This window comes from Misgurnus anguillicaudatus, chromosome 22, assembly GCF_027580225.2.
Source record: "Misgurnus anguillicaudatus chromosome 22, ASM2758022v2, whole genome shotgun sequence".
NCBI lineage: Eukaryota > Metazoa > Chordata > Actinopteri > Cypriniformes > Cobitidae > Misgurnus > Misgurnus anguillicaudatus.
The window spans coordinates 7,489,443-7,503,326 of record NC_073358.2 but is presented as its reverse complement, the minus strand read 5'-3'; the positions used below and the strand labels follow the sequence as shown (position 1 = coordinate 7,503,326).

At 36.1% G+C, this 13,884-nt stretch overlaps 1 protein-coding gene across 1 annotated transcript; it reads left to right on the top strand.

Annotated features, from left to right (window-relative positions):
• Positions 1 to 264: 264 nt before the first annotated feature.
• On the top strand, positions 265 to 10,652 carry surf4l (surfeit 4, like). The gene is made up of 6 exons (XM_055200598.2): positions 265 to 482; positions 4,987 to 5,173; positions 5,251 to 5,327; positions 6,094 to 6,137; positions 6,608 to 6,794; positions 9,445 to 10,652. The coding sequence occupies exons 1-6, from the start codon at positions 435 to 437 to the stop codon at positions 9,709 to 9,711; spliced, it is 810 nt and encodes a 269-aa protein (XP_055056573.1). The 5' UTR covers positions 265 to 434; the 3' UTR covers positions 9,712 to 10,652.
• The last annotated feature ends 3,232 nt before the right edge of the window (positions 10,653 to 13,884 follow it).

The following is a 13,884-nucleotide window of genomic DNA, read 5'->3' as shown; positions in this document are numbered from 1 at the left end:
TATAAAATAATTTTATTATTTTAAATAAAAAATAATTGTGCCAAAACACACATTTCGTTTATCAGAATAAAACTAAAATCTAAACAAACCGTCTCCCACCTACTTTATTTATTTACATCAATTAAATAATTATCTTTTTATTTCTCATATAGGAAATTCTAGTGAATATATATTGTCTGTAAGTGCTGCTTGAGCTCTACTATATTCTGGCTGGACAAGTACACGTGGCATGCAGACGCGCTTGTCTCCTGCAGGGGGCGCATGCGCAGAATGCAGGGCATTATGGGGCGGAGATGGCATTCTAGCGTACGCATACAGACGACGCCAAGGCTTCAGGAAACCTGTAACACATTTGGAAGTGCCCAGCTATATCGATAAACATTACGCAAACACTTAGAAGGAGTCCACAGAAAAGTTTCTTGATTTGTGGTGTCATGGCTCCAAATGATATGATGAGTAACGCGGAGGACGTGGCGGATCAGGTAAGAATTACGAGGCCCAGAAAAATCACTGATGGTTCACTTAAAGCAGCTTGTTGTGTTTTACTATGTGCAAAAGTGTGCTTTATGTCTTGCGCGGGTTATGTTTGTGTTGTTGCAAACGCACCTTGTTTGCCTCAAAGTAATTATGAGAGTCGCATGAGAATGAAAACTACTAACAGTTACTTACGTTAGCGCTGCTATGAAGAAATGTAAAGCAAGTGGGTACGTTAACTTCATAATAATGGTCTCAAATGTTTATGACTCTGTTTAAGTAGGACCCAAACCAAATAATTATGCTCTCTTTGGTTGGTTTCAAGTAGTGTAAGCGGTTATGTTTTAATACGAATATAATACCAGCTGCATCTTCAGACATTGACTGGTCTCTGTTACTTCACGCATCACTGCCGATGAAAAGATCGCGTTATGTTGACCGTGAAATGACAACCAGCCAATAAAATACACTAATGTAAGGTATTTCAATATTTAGTTTGGTCGGATCAGGTTTGTGTCGTTTGCAAAGGCCATCAATGCCATAATCTGTGAACAAGTTGCTTTATCAGAGAATTTCATGAATGTTATTTGGGTTTGTTTTTAGGCATGTTAAAATCATCTCTTTGACATCGTTATTTGTATTATTTCACACTTTATTCATATTGCAATAGAAATCATTATCCAAAAAATTGTGGTTGTTATTTCACTTTTCAGTTTTTTTTATCGTGTAACAGATGTCTTTTATCATAAATCTGTTTATAAATCTGTTCATTTCTTTACTGCTTGGAAACAAAGCCCTCCAGACTGAATGATAATAACTAATAATTTGTTGACACACAGGCAGACATTGGCCCTGAGGTCTCTTCCCATTCATTCAGTTTCGCTTGGTACTTGTTGAATGCTGATTGGCTCGTTCTCTTCTTAGTGCTGATGTGGATTGTCTGTGGGCGGGGCTTAACTGAAGCCTGTGTCACAGCTCACATTAAAGTGAGGTGGAGGTGTTATGATGCATGCCTGCTATGCATTTGGAACAATTTAGTTCAAAATAACTAAAAATAAACCTGTTAGTTTACTGTAGGCGTGTTAGTATCATGTGACCCTGTCTGTGACATCAATGATTAGGTCTCATAATCTAATGATGACATTTGGAGCATCAAAGTTTGATTTCAGTACTTGATTTCACATTGATTTCCATCTTTGACATGACCTTGCTCAGTCAATATTCAAGATATCAAGGTTATATTGTTCTTTACATTATGTAGGATGATTTTATGTAGTAAATCGCAAAAAAACGACTTTAGCTGGGTTTTCACAGGCAGTGTCACTCATTAGGCTGTATTGTACTATAGGTGTATTAGTTTATTTACTTTCATTTTCTATTCAAGCTTTAAAACACTTTTCTACCTTAATTTGGCAATGTATCCCACGGGTTAAACGTGTTTTGCATTTCTTCCCTAACTGTACCGATCTGAACCGTGACTTTTGTGTACTGTTACACCCCTAATAAAACCACATTTAAAATGTGTGAAAGAACAGAACCACTGTAGTGTAAAGTTTTTATTATGGATGTGCATGAATGGTTGAATACTCGATCTGCAATAATAATTTGAATAGAAAAAAATGCTATTTGAATGTTTGTTTATTTTTAATGCGCCAGATTATTTTGGAAATTCAGATTCTTATAAAGTTATTTTGAGTCGTTTATAAAATGAATTTGAAAAAACAACACTCATCAAACATAATCATTATACATATTCTTTATTATCATGAAAACACCTGAAAAGGTTTGAAGAACAACAATATAAATATATCCTTAAGCCACAGGGTTTCCGCAGAAAATGTGATTAGTTAAGGTGGTAGGGTTGGGCAGGTGGGCGTTGCAATCAAAGGGGTGGGGCGTATGCGTCTTGATGAAAATATTTTATTAAAAACACTCAAATAAAACTTAATTTTGAAGAAACTATGACAGAAAATGAACACATACTAGATTATTAATGAATTAAATGTTTTTAACATACCTCTAACAGGAATAGCTGCATGATGAAGTGAAACTAAAGGGTTAATAAACAAACTGAAGCAGATTTGTAGAACGTCTGGCGAACGATGATAGATAGCGTGAAGATTGTAAAAACTGATTTTTCCCACTATTAATTACATTATCTTAAAGGAGTGTAACTACTGTAGCATGTAAATAATGCACATAAATAACGTGAGCAAGAGTGCTCAACAGGTACGTGCAACCTAGCTTTTTTTGGACGACCTAGTTAAGGCGGTAAGGTTTTCCAGCTTAGGCGGGCCGCCTGAACTGCAAAGTGTTGCGGGAAACCCTGAGCCATTTTCTGAGCACCCTCTGGCTTTTGGATATAACGGCATTTCACCGTAATTCATTAGGAAGCATAGCAAACATGATCCTTTACAACAACACCATTTTTGGTGTCCAGAAAACATAAAATTTTTAAGATGGTATTATAAATGTATGTTTTCAAGATAATGCCTATGCCTTGTCATCTCCATTGCATGCGCAAATTAAACAAAAACAACAATAGCGGCCTACAGAACTCCGTTGCTGCTGCTCAATGTATTGAGTTTATGAACAGCTCTCCACAGAAGTTCACGAAGTTTGCCGCTATGTAGTCTAGTGTCACTAAAACCTACATTGTCCGTCTAGACCAGTGGTTCTCAATCCTGGTCCTGGAGGCCCACTGCTCTGCACATTTTGTATGTCTCTCTTATCTGACAGACAATGAGATATCTGTTAATGAGCTGATGATTTGAATCAGCTGTGTTAAACAATGGAGACATACAAAATGTGCAGAGCAGTGGGCCTCCAGGACCAGGATTGAGAACCACTGGTCTAGACCGAGGGGGAACCTTCCGATCTCTATGATGAAGCCAATACGGAAGTGACTTAAACTGCAATGCATCGACTGGCCGCTAGAGGCTTGCTCCAAAAGGAAGTCAATTCCCATAGACCTCCATGTTAAAATGCCTAACTTTGCAGCAAAAAAATATTTTACATCCTGGTACAAAAAGTGTTCTTGGTTTATATAGGTATTTTTTCCCTTCATGGCACGTGTTATGTGTGTGAATTATTTTGTAACTCATTCATTTACATTATTTGAAGCCTTAAAGTTCTGCATAATTAAGGGCGTGGCCACTTGAGTGACGGGTAAACTGCCACGCCTGTCAATAGAGTCAAGCTAGGCCGGTGTGGTTTCAGCAACCAGCCACTTCAGCTTCACCCATGTCCCACCTCTTTACCCATTTTCGGTTATTCACAAGTGACCTGCGGTGACGCGATGCTAAGATGGCGACAACAAGGCCCACCAACTATTGGCTTCAAAAAAGCTCTTGGGTGAGGTCAGAACACTTGTTCATATTTTTTACAGTCTGTGGGCTAAAAAAACTGGTTAATGCTTTGCTGTCTTCATTGTTTGTATTTTGTCCCTCTGTAGAAGAGTGAGCACATGCGTTTAGTGTTTCTTTACAAAGTAACGTCGTCATCTACTGGCCGCCATCTTTTCGCGGATCCGTGTAAATGCGGATATTTTTTACCATGTTGTCGTGTGTAAGTTAATCTTTTTCCGTACCAAAGGTATCATGTTACTGATGCATGCTGCCTGTTTTAGAGTTTTATTTACACTAAACAGCTAGTTATAATAAGCAACCTTGTGTTATGTGTTGGTGGTAGCTGTAGAATATTGTCTATGAATATAGCCTGTCATTACAGTGTCCTTATCCACCCTTGTGCGTCTCAGCTTAACACCTGTTGCATGACGCGGTTAAGAGGTGGCAAAGTTTTATTGCTGGTAGATCACATGGTTTACTGTAATTTAGATGCTGGACATGTAGCCCTTGTGCTCAGAAAACATGGAGAAGTGATAGTCAAATGGTTGAACATTAAACAGCCTTCGGTATTTGCTCGATGTGCTGTCCATGCTAACCAAAACATTTACACTAGGAAGGTCTTTCAAGAGCAAAAACCATCACTTTGCTTCAGTTTGTGTAATAATAGCATTAGATAAATGAGGTCAAAAGCGAAATTAATTATAATAGATTCTTAAAGTGTACCCCAGCTATAAATAAAGTTTCAATAAAGTTTAAAAAAAATCTTTGGGTTCCCCGTTAAAATCTGTTGAGTAAATTGAAATTATGTAATATGTTAACAGTATGTGTCTGTGTATACAAAAAATACTAATTTTAATATCTTTGTAACGTAACCGTCATATTAAAGTATGTAAATGCAGTCTTAATTTGATGCATGTACTGGGGGTCCTTGCTTCATCTCTCTACCCATTAAGGGGTTCTTGGCATAAAAAGGTTGAAGACCTCTGATCTAGGCTTAAGATGCAGAACAGCAGTGTCATTCTATTATTACTGCTCAAAAGTGTTTTTCATGCCAAAGTCTACTGGTTCAAGAAGTAATCAAGTATTTTCTTCTGATAAGCGCCGATACACGGCAAATTCTTTATCAGCTGGGTTTCAATGGGTCTCTTGTTTCATATCTCTTCAGTTCCTTCGGGTGACAAAGCAGTACCTGCCTCACATAGCCCGACTCTGTCTGATCAGTACCTTTCTGGAAGATGGCATCCGGATGTGGTTTCAGTGGAGCGAGCAGAGAGAATACATCGAGACGTCGTGGGGATGCGGCTACTTCCTCGCTTCACTTTTCGTCTTAATCAACTTACTCGGACAGCTGGGTAAGAGCGATGCTGTTTGTGTTTGGTGGTATTGTGAATTTTATATATTTGTAACTTTTTTTATATCTCTTATACAGGTGGCTGTATACTGATCCTTAGCAGAAATTTTGTGCAGTATGCCTGCTTTGGATTATTCGGTATCATCGCTTTGCAGGTGTGAGCTGGGGTTTTCAGTTTCTGTCCTATTAACAGACAAATGCCAACCTGGACCACAACACTAGTTTTAAGGGTCATTTTATTTATTTATTTTGATGCATATGGCAATGTTTGTCTGAGACATACGATTTAAAAATCGCCTATAAAGTTGTCCAAATAAAGTATTTAGCAAAACCTTTTACTAAATGAAAAATTTCATGGAACATTAAAGGTGCAGTGTGTAAATTTTAGCGGCATCTAGTGGTGAGGTTGTGAATTGCAACCAACGGCTCAGTCCACTGCTCACCCCTCGCTTTTTAAACACACAAAAAACTACGGTAGCCACCACCGGACAAACATGTCATCGTCTGAGACAACTTAGTAAAAAAGTTTGTCCGTTAAGGGCTTCTGTAGAAACATGGCGGCCAAAAACTTCCATGTAAGGGGACCCTCTGTGTATGTAGCAAAAAACATCTCATTCTAAGGTAATAAACACATAACGGTTCATTATGAAAGGTCTTTATACACACTTGATAATATAGTTTTGTATATTATTTTACATTTCTGTCAAGAGATCCTTCTAAAAATTACACACTGCACCTTTAATATCCTAAAGATTTTTGGCACAAAAACCTAATTTTGACCCATACAGTGTATTGTTGGCTATTGCTACAAATATACCCGTGTGACAAATGACTGGTTTTCTGGTTCAGGGTCACAAATTAATACAAAGTAATTAAACTTGATGTTTGGATAAATTGTTCAATCGTCTTTATCTCCTTCAGACCATTGCGTATAGCATTCTGTGGGACCCAAAGTTTTTGATGAGGTAAGTTAAATCGGTTCAACCTAACGCTTTTTGGTTTTGGCTCAATCATTAAAAAAATTTGAGTTTGATTAATTATATTTTTACACAAGCAACACACACATCTCTGCTACAAATGAACATTTGAAGTTTGTTTTTAGTACTTACCATTCTTGGACAATTACACCAAACGTGACAGAAGTGCAAACGTTACAACTTACATATGATGAAAAAATTTACTTACATGCCACCAAAACGCTCGTTCATCAATAACTCTCTGGAAAAATATTATACATTTCTAATAATGTGCAGGAGATCATCTATTGGCAGCGTGAAAAAAATACCGTAAATACAAAATACTCAACCATGTGCAACAATGTAAACAGTCCGTGTTACAACTAACCCCGCGTTTAGTTTTTGCCCCATGCACCCCTATATTATTGTTACATTTGTAACGCCCTGATGACATCATCACTGTCTTATCTCTCTATCAGGAATTTGGCACTGGGTGGAGGTCTGTTGCTGCTGTTGGCCGAGTCCCGCTCTGAGGGCAGGAGTATGTTCGCCGGAGTTCCCACTATGAGGGAAAGCTCTCCTAAGCAGTACATGCAACTGGGAGGCAGAGTCCTGCTGGTGCTCATGTTTATGACCCTGCTTCACTTCGATACGAGCTTCCTCTCGGTAAGCAAACAGAACAAAGATTTTAACCCGGAAACCTCTTTATTGGCCCCTGGTTTTAGCTGTTTTCCGGGTTGTTGTGTAATACAGATGGTGTCGGGATTTTGTTGCTCAGGATGTGGGCAGATTTTGTCTGTTGTGTCATGTTGCAAAGCAATGTGTCAGCTTTCTCAGATCAGTGGGTTTATCAATTAAAATAATAAAAAAATGTGTCTGCACAACATACTTTGGCCTTTCAAATATAAACTAAAAGCGTGATATTTACTGATTTCTTAAAATGGTGGTCTTTAAATAATGACCATTCAGAGCTTTTTTTGCAATAAGCCATTTTGTCCACTAGAGGTCAGACTTGGATTTTGTATCCTCACAGTTAATTGGTGATCACTGATTACTTTGGTGGCGACTTGCTTTGTTTCGGTGCTTTCACTTTATTTATTAAAGGATTAGTCCATTTTCTTTAAAAAAATCCAGATAATTTACTCACCACCATGTTATCCAAAATGTTGATGTCTGTCTTTGTTCAGTAGAAAAGAAATTATGTTTTTTGAGGAAAACATTCCAGGATTTTTCTCATTTTTAATGGACTTTAATGGACCTCAATACGTAACAGTTTTAATATTGCAGTTTCAAAGGACTCTAAACGATCTCAAACGAGGCATAAGGGTCTTATCTAGCGAAACGATTGTCATTTTTGACAAGAAAAATAAAAAATATGCACTTTTAAACCACAACTTCTCTGACGCGCCAGCGCGACCTCACAAAATAAGTCATTACGTCAAGAGGTCACGTATGACGTATTGAAACTACGCTTACAAGTGTGGAGAAAGAGGACCGTTCCGATGTTGTTGTATGTGAAATGATACTAATTAATGTCTTTGTGTCAGTTTATTGTTTAAAATGGTCCGCAAATATGCGTTACATATATGTAATACGTGACCTTTCGATGTAACTTTACGCAATTACGTGAGGTCACACTGGCTCGTGACACAGCCGGAGGAAGAAGAGAAGTTGTGGTTTAAAAGTGCATATTTTTTATTTTCTTGCCAAAAATGACAATCCTTTCGCTAGATAAGACTCTTATGCCTCGTTTGAGATCGTATAGGGTCCTTTGAAACTGCAATTTTAAACCGCATTAAAACTGTTAAGTGTTGGGGTCCATTAAAGTCCATTAAAATGAGAAAAATCCTGGAATGTTTTCCTCAAAAAACATAATTTCTTATCGACTAACCAAAGAAAGACATCAACATTTTGGATGACAAGGTGGTAAGTAAATTAAAGAAAATTGACTAATCCTTTAAAGTTGCAAAAAATTTGACCCGGGACCACAAAACCATTCTTGTAGTAATAGCCAACAACACATTGTATACCGGTAGGTCAAAATTATTGATATTAAGTAAAGATGATGTTCCATAAAGATATAAATATCCTACCGTAAAAAAATTATTCATCATTAGTAATATGTGCTGCTTACACTGCAAAAAAATTATGATGAAAATTAAGATTTTTTTTTATTTTAAATAACATTTTTAGGTATTTTTGTCTTGTATTCAGTAGATATATCTAAAAATTCTCAAAATTAAGATGCTTTTTCTTGATGGGCAAAACGACCCAAGAAAATAAGTCTAGTTTTTAGACCAAAAATATCAAATTTAAGTGATATTTGTGCATAAAACAAGCAAAAAATCCGCCAATGGGGCAAGCAAAAAATCTTGAAAATTTTTCTTAAACATTAAATTCAAGAAGAAATCAAGAAACAAGCTTACCCCATTGGCAGATTTTTTTGCTTGTTTTATGCACAAAATCATTTAAATTTGATATTTTTGGTCTAAAAACTAGACACATTTCCTTGGGTCGTTTTGCTCAACAAGAAAAAACATCTAAATTTAAGAATTTTTAGATATTTTTACTGAAAACAAGACAAAAATACAAAAATGTATTTTTCTTGAAAACAATTTTTTGCAGTGTAGGATTTCATTTGGACAACCTTAAAAGTGTTTTCTCAATATCGCAATATCGGATTCTTTAAATAGTTTAATCTAAGCCAAATATTGTCATTTTCTAACAAACTTCATACATCAATGGAAAGCTTTTTTGGTGTTTTTGTGGTTGAAGGTGACATTATCATATTGTTATTCTTTTGGTCATCACCTTCACTGCAAAAAATGACTTTCTTACTTATTATTTTTTTCTTGTTTTCAGTAGATATATCTTAATTCTTAAATTAAGATGCGTTTTCTTGATGAGCAAAATGACCTAAGAAAATAAGTCTAGTTTTTAGACCAAAAATATACAATTAAAGTGAATTTGTGCTTAAAACAAGCAAAAATATCTGCCAGTGGGGTGAGAAAAAATCTTGAAATAACACTTAAACACTTAATTCAAGCAAAATTTTCTCACCCCATTGGCAGATAATTTTGCTTGTTTTAAGCACAAACTCACTTAAATTGTATTTTTTTTTCTTACGCCCTTTTGTTCATCAAGAAAATACATCTTGATTTAAGAATTGTTAGATATTTCTACTGAAAACAAACCAAAATACTAAGTAAGAAAGTCATTTTTTTTGCACTGTTATCATGCATATATAGGGTTTGCACATTTGGTTATCACACATACAGTTTACTAAAGCACACACATGTCTCTGTTTATTTTAAAGATCCTGCAGAACCTGGTGGGTACGGCTCTCATTGTCCTCGTGGCTATTGGTTTCAAGACCAAGCTGGCTGCGCTCACCCTGGTCATATGGCTTCTGGCTATCAACGTATACTTCAACGCTTTTTGGACCATACCAGCCTTCAAGCCCATGCACGACTTCCTCAAGTACGACTTTTTCCAGACCACATCCGTGATCGGAGGCCTTCTGCTTGTAGTAGCGTTAGGTCCGGGCGGCGTATCCATGGATGAGAAAAAGAAGGAGTGGTGAGAGCGGACTGAACTCGAAAGGCTCACTTGCTCGTTCTGTAGTTCATCTTTCGACAAAAGTTTTTTCTGTGCAGTTATCATACAAACCAGGTACACTACTTAGGGAAGAAAGAGCCGATTGAGGCGTGGCCTCATTAACGCCCCAGGACCAACCGAAAGATCCACTTTACACCAAACATGCACTGTCTGCGTTTCCATTCTGCCTGCTTGTTGAATGATGTCTACCAGCACTTTTAGACATTAGTTCATCATATTTATATTCTAAAGTTGTGTTATTTGAAAACCCCCTTGAAAGTCTGGTTTATATTTACGTTATATAAGAGTTAATTGCAAGTATTGAAGATTATTCCCTGTCGTTTCTGTCTGCCTTTTTGTCTGGGTGCCAATTGCAGTCAGCTCACCAAAGACGCTAACCCTCAACTTGTTCATGTCGCACAATCTGTCTTCAAATTTGAATTTGAAGTAAAACATCACACAATGGAAAGTGGAAGTCATTCCAACTTGTGTTTCTATATCAGCATTGTCAATTGCCTAAGGTCGATGTATTGAAATTTTCTGCACACTGGTTATTTTATATGGCTCAACGTGTAAATCTCTGATCTCTCCCTATCAACAGGCCAAAAAAATTAAGTCGCAATAGGACATAAAATTGAAAAAATGAATAGTCTTTAAAAGTTAAAAGCATACAGCTGTAAAGATCTTGTGGCATTGTAATAATTGTTAACTGTATGTTTGTTGTATGTTGTCAGGTCACTTTGAAGTTTACAGAAGGTGAATTCTAGTGTTTCTTGAAATAAGCAGAAAAGTGAGATGACAAAAATGAAAACCTGTGATTTGTCAAACTCAGTGTTTTTTCTCTTTGTACAATAAGAAATAACAGAAAAATATTGTTTTTCTAAGTGTTTTAAAATATTTGTTTTGACATATAAAGGGAAAATATTATGTCATTTGTTGTTGTTGTTTTTACACTTTACAGTTAACTTTTAAGCACTAACCAACAATAAAAATGGTAATGTTATTTAATACAGCGAAATTCCTCTGGTCTAGGTGAATACAAATTTTAAAGGAAGGTATACATTTAATTACATAATCATTCATTTTTGATGACTTCACTGTAAAAAGTTAAAAGTTGGTTCAACTTTAAAAGTTATCTGGTTGCCTTAAAATTCAGTTCATTTAGAGGTACATTTTGTAACTTTTCAAAGGATCTCTTGACAGTGAAATGCAATATAATATACATATATTTTCAGTGGTGTATACATAATAAACTGTATTGTTTTTATTACCTTAGAATGAGCCGTTTTTATCTACATACACCGCAGGTCTCCTTCCATGGAAGTTGCGGTCATGTTTCTACAGTAGCCTGAAACGGACAAACTGTTCGACAGAACGCGTTTCGTCCCTACGTTGTCTCACTACATGTTTGTCCTATGGTAGCGTCCCATTGCATATTGAAATTGTGTTTGGTTGCAATTCGCAAATCTCACTACTAGATGGCGCTAAAAGCATAACTAGTTGAGACAACATGTTTTTTGAGTCAGCTACTATTTTTAAGTTAACATGAATTTATTTGAATTTTTACTTAAGTTGAACCAACAAACATTTTTTACAGTGTTAGACTGCAGTTTTGAAAAAACAAGTTCTGTTATCATGTGGCAAATTCTCATGGTTTGCGTATGTTTATAATTGTACAGGCCTTTACACATTTTGGTGTATTTGCATTTACAAATGGCTGTGTCTCAAAAGAGCAGGGGCCTCATTTATAAAGCGCGTGTAGGCCAGATTTGATCCTAAAGTGTGCGGTCTGAGCAGACGTACGCACTTTTGCTTGTCCGATTGCTGCAGGTTTTTGGCAATATTAGCCATTATTGCTGCTCGAAATTGGGTTTAAACATTGACAAGCGCTCTTTTATACGTCTATGACATTAATTTGGCATCGTTTGAAGGCGGAGGTCTGAAACGGCTCAGCTGCGCACAAGTTCAAGATCATTTGCGATTTATAAATTTCACATCTAAAAGAAAGTTTGGTTTATGAATCACACCCATTTTTGATAAATGATCGTAAGATCAAATGTAGGATGGTTTCGGAGCAGCATTTCATAAATGAGGCCCCTGGGCTATATCTAGACCACTATAATTGTTTGACATATGGAATGAGTACAGCAGGAATTTCATGCTATAAATCAGGACTGGTAGATGACCTACAACTGACTTGGATAAACAGTAAAAAAATTGCTGAACTGGAATCTTAAAAAAGGTCACCAATCATCATGGCAACCAGTATAATACTAAAGTCACTGTATTGTTACAGTAAAACTGATAAATTGCTGTTAGCCAAAACTAAAATCCCAACTAGTGATTCTTTTATGTACACTCACCTAAAGGATTATTAGGAACACCTGTTGGTTGGAGGTGGTGTAATGGTGTGGGAGATGTTTTCTTGGCACACTTTAGGCCCCTTAGTGCTAATTGGGCATTGTTTAAATGCCACAGCCTACCTGAGCATTGTTTTTGACCATGTCCAACCCTTTATGACCACCATGTACCCATCCTCTGATCACCATGTCACAAAGCTCGAATCATTTCAAATTGGTTTCTTGAACATGACAATGAGTTCACTGTATTAAAAAATGGCCCCCACAGTCACCAGATCTCAACCCAATAGAGCATCTTTGAGATGCGCTGGAACGGGAGCTTCGTGCCCTGGATGTGCATCCCACAAATCTCCATCAACTGCAAGATGCTATCCTATCAATATGGGCCAACATTTCTAAAGAATGCTTTTAGCACCTTGTTGAATCAATGCTACGTGGAATTAAGGCAGTTTTGAAGCCGAAAGGGGGTCAATCACAGTATTAGTATGGTGTTCCTTATAATCCTTTAGGTGAGTGTATATGGGAGCCTGCCGGTGAAAACCCAGTTTAAGTAATTTTTTGTGATTTTAAGGTTTTCTACATAAAATCATAATATAAAGAACATTCTGTAAAAATATAACCTTCCTTGATATCTTTAATATTGACTGAGTAAGGTCATGTCAAAGATTGAAATAAATGAGAAAATTCAAACTTTGATGCTCCAAATCTTATAAATAGATTGAGACTTTAGACGTGATTTCACAGACAGGGTCACCTATTTTAATAAGTAGTTTTCAGTAGCAACAATAGTGTATAATGACTATTTTGTTGGGAACTGGATATTTATGACGAGTATTAAATGATTGAAAGTTCTCAGTTCAGTCAGCAGATGGCGCCCCAGGAACTGTTAATGCGTCATCGCTTCAAACTATTTTCTTCAGTGGATCATGTACAGGTTATCATTAATGTCATTTCTCTATCCACAGCAATCTTCAAATAAGGTAATACCTATTTTTGTAAATATATAGGCCTATTTGTACTACGATTAAATATCCATACATAAAGTTGATTTTAACAGTTAACAGTTATACACCAAAATCTAATTTTATAGTGTGCAGTTTTGATTATGAAGATAGTATTAAACGGACACCCGATGTGGCTGGACTTCCTGTCAAAAAATATTTCCATGTTTCCAATACAGTTATTCAAATAAGATATAGTGAAATAAGAAGCAACATGATATGAAGTTTATCAACACAATTTTGTGTATTTTTGCTTAAGACAAGTAAAGTTTACGAGTTGGCTAATTCGTCGTAAAAAAACGTAGCCTATGATTAACATAAAAACAATAGCGAAGCCCCGCCCCTAAACCCAACGTCACAGAGACAAAATTAAATCTTAAATAAATTTATTTTTTAGTAAAAAAATCGTAAAAATCCTATTTTTGGGGATACAAATTAACCACCTCGTAAAATACGTACGAAATGCCACGTGTTAATGTTGGGAAAAACAGAATTTGACACATCTTTTATTTCTTGCCTTTGTTTCTTGTTGCAAAACCATAACAAAACTTTTATTAGATTTCTTTGAAAGATTTTTAGTCTCGAGGGAGTATATCTCGTTACAATGATGCAAAAACGGAGAAGATTTTTTTTTTTGTAGTTTACTACATGGTTTAACTATGTTTTTTATTAAAATGGTAATTTAGTGGTAACCATGGTTTTACTACAGTAATCATGTTTTTTAACTGTAGTAAAAGCATGATTAATTTTAAGCGTAATAAATCCTGGAACTACGTTTTATTTAATTTTCCCAAATAA

Excerpts from the sequence above, each read along its gene's own strand:
- surf4l (XM_055200598.2), top strand. The coding sequence starts at position 435 with ATGGCTCCAAATGATATGATGAGTAACGCGGAGGACGTGGCGGATCAG. Across the intron at positions 483-4,986 it reads CGGAGGACGTGGCGGATCAG|TTCCTTCGGGTGACAAAGCA; the intron begins GTAAGAATTACG and ends ATATCTCTTCAG. Across the intron at positions 5,174-5,250 it reads CAACTTACTCGGACAGCTGG|GTGGCTGTATACTGATCCTT; the intron begins GTAAGAGCGATG and ends TCTCTTATACAG.